At 29.7% G+C, this 7,779-nt stretch overlaps 1 protein-coding gene across 1 annotated transcript; it reads right to left on the bottom strand.

Moving 5' to 3' along the window:
• Positions 1-945: 945 nt before the first annotated feature.
• On the bottom strand, positions 946-3,335 carry LOC120275208 (arsenate reductase 2.2). Its single transcript, XM_039281733.1, has 3 exons — positions 3,218-3,335; positions 2,990-3,128; positions 946-1,366 (listed from the first exon to the last, which is right to left on the bottom strand). Exons 1-3 carry the CDS (start codon positions 3,298-3,300, stop codon positions 1,196-1,198), a joined length of 393 nt encoding a protein of 130 aa, XP_039137667.1. The 5' UTR covers positions 3,301-3,335; the 3' UTR covers positions 946-1,195.
• Positions 3,336-7,779: the final 4,444 nt, after the last annotated feature.

The raw sequence follows: 7,779 nt of genomic DNA, 5'->3' as shown, positions 1-7,779 counted from the left end.
CCCATAAACCACTCAAGACATACCCATTTCATATTAGGCTAAACAGCAAACAAAATATTATTAAACATTAATATTCATATAAAAATATTATCGACACGGTTACTTTACTAAAGCTTTTCCTGGCTAGCCAGATGTTTAGCCCCCATGTGGGTCCTGCTTACTGCTTATATATATATATAATATATATATATACTAAGGGAACCATATTTGATTGTCATAAATTATATACTTCCCAAGACATTGATAACAGTCTTATTTTTTTATTTTTAAAAAGAAATAGGTCTTCCCAACTCTATACATTCTCTTGCTGTTCAAATTTATCAAATCCATAAACCATGCAGATTATCAAAATAATTATTTTTTAAATATAAATTAAATATTAAAATATTGAGAGCACATATAAGATGTAAAAAAAATTCACAAAATAAAAATAAATAAATAAGTCAGAGGATTATATGATCAAAATGAACATATATAAGTTCTAAGTAATTCTTTTAATTCAAAATAATTATAATGCAATTTATTTTCTTTTTTAATAGTTAATGATTTAACAAGGATTACCCAGGACTTTTTGCAATACAAGGGAGGAAAAAGAATGGGAAAAAACAGAGGGACTTCATTACCATTTAAAAAGAATCCAGGGACTCATACACAATTTTCCCTTACATATATACAATCATAACACACGGATTAATGACCTTATTAGGCATTAAAATGAGTTTTTTAATCTTAAGTATTTTATTTGTCATACAAGTGCATAATAAACAATCATACACTGATCACTAACAATAAAACCAGTATTCAAGCCTAAATTTTTCATTAGCCTGTATTTTATATGATCATAAATATCATGAGATTAAGTAACCTTCAAATTCAATCAATCAAAAGAGGAAAAATAATCAAATAAAAAAAAACATGATAAAATTGCGAAACTTTCCAGTGTTCGCAAGAATTTTATCTATAATCGGTAATAAAACTTTAAATACACATACACATGTTCTCTAGAAAAATTCGAAACTTCTATTAAGTATTTCAACTGATGATGGAAAAAGTCAAGCAGAATCATCATCCAGAACTATAGTAATAATTGAGTGGCATGCTTGTTTTTATAAATGGTACACTATATGATGAAGAACAACAATTCAGTAATATAATGGTTCGTCGTGTTTTATTTCTAATATGATTGTTGTGAAATTTAAGAACTTTCACCTTTGCAGGGAATGTCAGAACAACGACAAACAGGCCTGCCCGAAGCTTCCCATCCATTGAAGCCGCGCTCCAAAACCATAACATTCTTAATTTCTGAACCCTCTTTAGTTTCAGATAGATAATTCAGAAGCGTGCGAGCGCAAGTTGGTCCTCTTATCTACAAAATGAACTTGATTTATGAAATGCAAGGAGAGACATGCACATTAAACAGTTGTAACCGGTGAAATTTATTTATAAACAGAACAAAATAGTGAAGATATAGTCACAGTTGTGAATATGACAAGAGATAGCAAGATAAAAAAAAATGGTGAAGTGCATGAATTTAACATCTAAATGAATTACTTGACAATAGGCACCAAGTAAACAATTGACAGAAACAATTCATAGCTTACATAGATGAAAACACACATGCACGCACAATGATATATCTTTCCTTTTGACTGGGTAAATGAAGATTGTTTAATAGGATATTAGTTCTATTTGCATAAAAGTTAGAAAAGTTTGCCACTATTAGTATGAATGGGCACATTGGGCAGAGCAGTAAATGGCCAAATAGCAAAAATAGCAATTGCATTTCTTGCATGAAAAGATTATCTACAATTACCAAACACATTACTGACTTTCTCAAGAGACAGTAGCAGATTCATTGGGCATCAAAACATGGATCAGTAAAATAGAAAACCACTTCAGACAGGTAAGTGTTAAAAACGACAAATAATGACAAAACGACAAAAAGCAGCATGATTTTCAAGGAGCTCAAATGATACAACTAAACATATGAAACAAATAAATAAATAACTAGCTCCCATAATGCCAGATACGATGCACAATCCTTCTATTTTCTGTCACATGAATCTTTTTTGCTTCCACTTAAACATATCACTCAGAAATCTTCCCAAAAAAAAAAAACATAAGAAATGGGAAGATCCTAACAAAATCCATGCAAGGCAAAATACAAGATGAAAAGAAGTTTACAAGAGAAAATAGTCATGTGAACCCAATGAACATACAACATACTTCTTTCCATTAGCCCTAATTCCTACAAGAAAGATTTTAGAGGAGACAAAGATATAAAAATGGTCATTCAAATGGAAACTTAGCATTCATCCTTTAACAATCAAGAGAAACTTCATAGCTTGGAATAAAGAACTCCAAATTATCTTATTCAAACATAGATGATACCTTTTACGAGAGCCCATGATTATTAGACGATAAAATATCTCCTCTCCTCTGCACTATCATGTAATTCATGTTTAATCACTAAATTTTGTCTCAATAAAATAAATTACACAAACACCACATTCCCATTCAGGGCTCCAAAACTTTTGATAAAACACGGTATGGCGAATTTCAGCATGAATCATTTGAATGGAAGAAGATTTACATCCTGTCAAACTAAAATTTCTTAAAAAACAAGTAACAGAAATCCAGAGTTTTCGACAACCAATATTAGAGCATCGATATAAATTATAAAACAAAATCCAAGTCCTGGATTACTAAAATGGAACTTAAATTTTCAAAGAACTAGATTTTATAAACCCTAATCAAGAGAGTTTTAAAATATTCTCTTCAGCAAGAAAACCTTCGAAAATGATGGAACTTCATCAGGATTAATAGAAAAGGATGAATTTTTCAGCCAAAACCCTAGCAATCAACATTGAATGAATCATCCAAATCATGAAAAAAGACAACCAAACCAAAAATTCCTCAAATACAAACAATAAAAACTGAAATTAAACCATTCGATTGCAAATTCAAAGTATATCAAAGGCAAGCAAACCTGACTGAGCGCGCAATGGAATACAAGCGTGTCCTTGCCCTTGACGGCATCGATGAGGCTGGGGATCCGATCCGAGAACGTGTCGCTAGCGTAGTGATGAGAACCAGCGATGTGGGCATCGTAGTTCCTCTCTTCGTCCCTGAAAATTCAACAATGGAGATCAAAACACAGCGAAGGTGAGATGATCCGATGATGGAGATGAAGATGAAGATGAAGCTTGGAGATTACCTGACATCGATGATTGCAATTCTAGGGTTTCGAGCAATGGAGATGAGCTGCGAGGACGAGATGTAGGACAAGCTCCTCGCCATCTCTCTCTCTCTCTCTCCATGGAAATTATATATATATATATAATTAAATTAAAAATTATGGAAATATTAGATATTTTTGGGGGGTTTTTTGCATTAGGCTGCATGCTAAAGTTTATAAAGTTCATGAGAGATGATTGCATAGAACCGGTTCTATGATAGTTACTATAGAACTGAGATGTACTTCAATCTCATTTGTTAGATTATTTCGATTTAATAACTTCTAAAGTTAAGGGTATGGGTCTTTTAAGATAATTATCAATATATTCCTAGATTATATAATAAAATAAAATAAAATTTATAAACCCATGGCTAAGAATGAGACACGTCTAGTTACCACGGAACCAAATCTATTGGATAAAAATTCTTATAATAATTTATTGGTTTTAGCTTTTAAGTTATTGAATTTATTTTTAATATATTTATCAGGTCATTAATTCTATCCTTCTAGAGTTTCACTGATGAAAATAATAATAAATTTTTTTTTTAAAATACATATATATATATTATGGTTTGATGTAACCAAGGGCGGTAAAAAAAAATTTAGATAAATTATCATGATTCAACTAAGAATTGTATAGCAATATGCAGTGTACGTAGGTTTTTTTTATTAATTAAAGCGTAATTATTGCATAGTCACATGTAAATGGATAGTAATGTAGGTTTTTCATTGATTTTGGTAAAATCATATAAGTGGCTTCATATATTTTTTTCATTTCTTAGATGCGTATGTTATATATAGCTATTTTTTTATGTATATATATAATAGAAGTGGGTTTCAAAATAAAAAAAAATACAAAGTCAATGAAACAATCAATCATAAAAATGGCATGTGGCCCTTAATAATATTTAATAATAATAAACTTGAGAGAGCATATAGAGAGCGATAGTAATTATTTTAGAATATGTGCACGCTGCATGAAAAATTGCTATGTGTCAGTTGCTGAGAACAACAAAAGTATATATATGTAGAAAGTAAGCAACTAATGAGCTAGATTATTCTCGCATAACACCAAACTTTTTATAAAAAAATGTGCAATGTTTAAGCTTATGTATAGATGATGAAGATAATAATAATATTATAATAATGTCTAGATAATTATAGAATTCTTTCTCCACATAATTTTCTTTCAAATACTTTGGCATTTAAAGAGAATGTGATGTGTAATGTGTTCCAATATTTTTTTACAATGGCCATAATCTTTTTATATCGTTCTTTAGTAACTAATGTCATGTTAATATACTAGAATTACTCATAATAAGGCAATTAAACTGGTGATGTTTTCATTTCTAGCTTTTGGATACGTACTGTGGTTTTGTTTTGTTTTTTTTTTTTAACTCATTATATTTGCTTTTTTTTAACAATTGTCTTCGTTATTATACGTTTCACATAACTAATCATCCTAAAGAATGGTATAGAATTATATGACATTAAATTATTTGCCTTTGTTATTTAATCTTATGTCATTGTAATGCTTGCATTCAATGCTACTTTATTTAGATATTACTGTTTATTCCAAGGTTTGATTCATACTGCAATACAGGTGAATGTAAATTAGCCTAGTTACATAGTAACTTAATTAGAAAGTGTGTGATTCTAGGGTTCATCCCAATAGTAGTTTTTGAATAAGAAGCTTATATTCATGGTCTTGGGAAGAATTAAAAAAATATACGGTATAGATGGCCACATGAGTTGCAATTAAGTCCATTTTTCATATACATTTTGTTTAATGTTTGGTCGAATAATTTGACAACTACACCTATGTCGTCAGCTGCTTTTATTGATTAGAAAGAAGCAAAGAAAGATGCAGTGAGAATTGCCCTTGAAGAGATTTTGTAAAAGGTAGAACAAGAAGGCATGCATCTGATTCACTATGTAAGTTTTATCTTCTGTATTCTATATCAATGAAACTCCCTTTAATATGCTCGCCTTGTTGTCCTCCTTTCATGTTTAGCTAAGTACGGAATTCTTGGTATGCTAGTGTAATATATCATAAGATTCAATTTACAAATATCATAATCTTTTCATATTATTCTCCAGTCACTAATGTCACATTAATGTGCCAAAATTACCTTAAGGGTAATTGAATTGGCTATATTTTTTGTTCTAGTGTTTGGATAATGTGGTTTTTCTTACTTATTTACTTTGTATATATCAACATCTATCTTCATCAATGTATGTTCCATACAACTGATCTTATTAAAGGATGGCGTTTATTTACATGGTATTGCATTGTTTGCCTTCAGTATTTAATCCTATGACATCGCATTGTTTGTATTCAGTGATGTATTATTTGATTTGGTTATCATTGTTTACTCCCAGATTTCATTTATACCGCAGGATGAGATTTTCTGCAAATCAATCCTTAATGAATATGCAATGAAGATGAATGTAGATAAGCCTAGTTATGCAACAACTCAATTGGAAAGTGTGATTCCGAGCCTTGTCTTGATAATAGATTTTGAAGGAGAAGTTTATATTTGTGGTCTTAGGAAGAATTAAAAAGATATGCAAAACAATTGAGCGTATAAGGTGTAACTGATTCCATTCTTAGTATGCATCTTGGTTAATGTTGCATCGAATGATTTGGAAACCACATATGTGTTGTCTAGCGCTTTTAAGATCGGAAAGATGAAAAGGATGGCCCTCGAAGGGATTTTGTAAACTACAAATTAAGAAGACATGCATATAACTTCAAAGGCAAGATGTAGCAAAATTGCCTTTGAAAGGATTTAAGGGATTTTACAAAAGACAAGAACATAAATGCATGCATTTGATTCACCATATAATTTGACAACCATATCTGTGTTGCCTATAGCTTTTATTGATTTGAAAGAAAAAGAGCAAAATGTAGTGAGAATTACTCTTGAAGGGATTTTGTAAAAGGAAAAAAAAAAGACATTCATCTGATTCACCATGCAAGTTTTATCTTTTGCATTTTATGCTATTGAAACTCTACTTAACATACTCGCTTTGTTGCAAGTACAGAATTTTTGGTGCACATTCTTCTTTTACATACTTTCTTTTTTGAAGATGATGTCTCGTGTAATAAATCATAAGATTCTCTTTAAAACTAACATAATCTTCTCATATCATTCTCTAGTCAATAGCATTTCATTAACATGCCGGAATTATTCATAGGGTAATTAAACTGGTCATGCTGTCAATTTTAGCTTTTGGATACTATGGTTTTTCTTACTCGTGTACTTTCTATATATTAATACTTGTCTTCATCGCAATATGTTTTTTGTAACTAATAGAAGAATGAATAGCCAAAGATGAGGAACTAGCGCATGGGTGTCGAAAAATTGAAATTGGAGTTTTATATCTTTTATTGGAATATTATTAGAGAACACCAATAAAACATTTAGTGTGCCTACTCTTTATTACCATCAATTGTTATATAGAATTTTGTTCTTGTGGCACACAAAAAACATCTTGTGTGACTGACGATTGACCAAGCGAAGTTTTGTCCAGGTGACAACATCTTGTGTGGTTGATGATTAGCTTGTTAATTTATTTTTATTTTTATATAGCAACCAATTAAATGAACACCTATTACTTGTTTTATTATGATGACTAATTCTTATTCAAACACTTGTGATTATAATTATCTGTTGCTTTGTGTTTCTTTTAAACATATTGACATATTTGATTTAAATCGACTATTTATTATTGTTTGTTTTTGCAGTAGTTATGTAATTAAGACATTTGTTAACCTTTTGCTAATGAGTTTTTGAAGTTTTATTTTGAAAACTATATGGTTGCTATTTGGTCAACAAAAATGAAGCAATACGTGTGTTGTCAGACTTTTATATGCCATGAAACATACTAAAGCTAAAAATTAAGAGTTAGTGCTAGAAATAAGTAGTTGCCTATATTTTAAATAGAAACATTAATAACTAAGTAGTTTATGTAAATAATAAGTGAAAACTTATAATAATAAACAATTTAGTAAAATATTGAATATTTTATGTAAATAATAAGTGGAAATGTATAATATTAAATAGAGTACTAACAAGTTAAATTTAACTTTGTAAATCAAATATGAAATAATTTGTGATAAATGTTAACATATAATCATAAGTAGTAAGTAGTTTGGTATAATGATAATTGTTCAATATAATAACAAAAATGCCATGAACTCTTTAGATATTGTATAAATAACTATACGCGAGAAAAGATTTACAAAAACATCTCGAGATATATGATTTGCTCTGATCCAATGTATCGGCGTCACATTAAGTGCATTGTTGTCATAGCATTAAGAATGGACTCAATAACAGCCTATGTGACTTATCGTTTTGTCTTTTTTATTCTTCTCAACATCAACACTAAGGTATCTCAACTAGTTCTACTTCTAACATAAAATAAATGTTTAATGTTAATTGATGCACGATATAAACTGAGTCCATGTTAATAAATAATAACCCAAAGCCAAAAAAACAAAAGAATTAGCTATATTATTTATATATATATAT

The sequence above is a fragment of the Dioscorea cayenensis genome, chromosome 14 (assembly GCF_009730915.1).
Source record: "Dioscorea cayenensis subsp. rotundata cultivar TDr96_F1 chromosome 14, TDr96_F1_v2_PseudoChromosome.rev07_lg8_w22 25.fasta, whole genome shotgun sequence".
NCBI lineage: Eukaryota > Viridiplantae > Streptophyta > Magnoliopsida > Dioscoreales > Dioscoreaceae > Dioscorea > Dioscorea cayenensis.
The sequence above is the reverse complement of the archived record's forward strand: the minus strand, read 5'-3'. Positions and strand labels throughout refer to the sequence as shown.

What these genes read in the sequence shown, in the direction of transcription:
- LOC120275208 (XM_039281733.1), bottom strand. Translation starts at nt 3,300, where the DNA reads ATGGCGAGGAGCTTGTCCTACATCTCGTCCTCGCAGCTCATCTCCATT. An exon ending in ATTGCAATCATCGATGTCAG is followed by an intron (nt 3,129 to 3,217) that starts GTAATCTCCAAG and finishes TTGAATTTTCAG; the next exon opens with GGACGAAGAGAGGAACTACG. An exon ending in TCCATTGCGCGCTCAGTCAG is followed by an intron (nt 1,367 to 2,989) that starts GTTTGCTTGCCT and finishes TTCATTTTGTAG; the next exon opens with ATAAGAGGACCAACTTGCGC.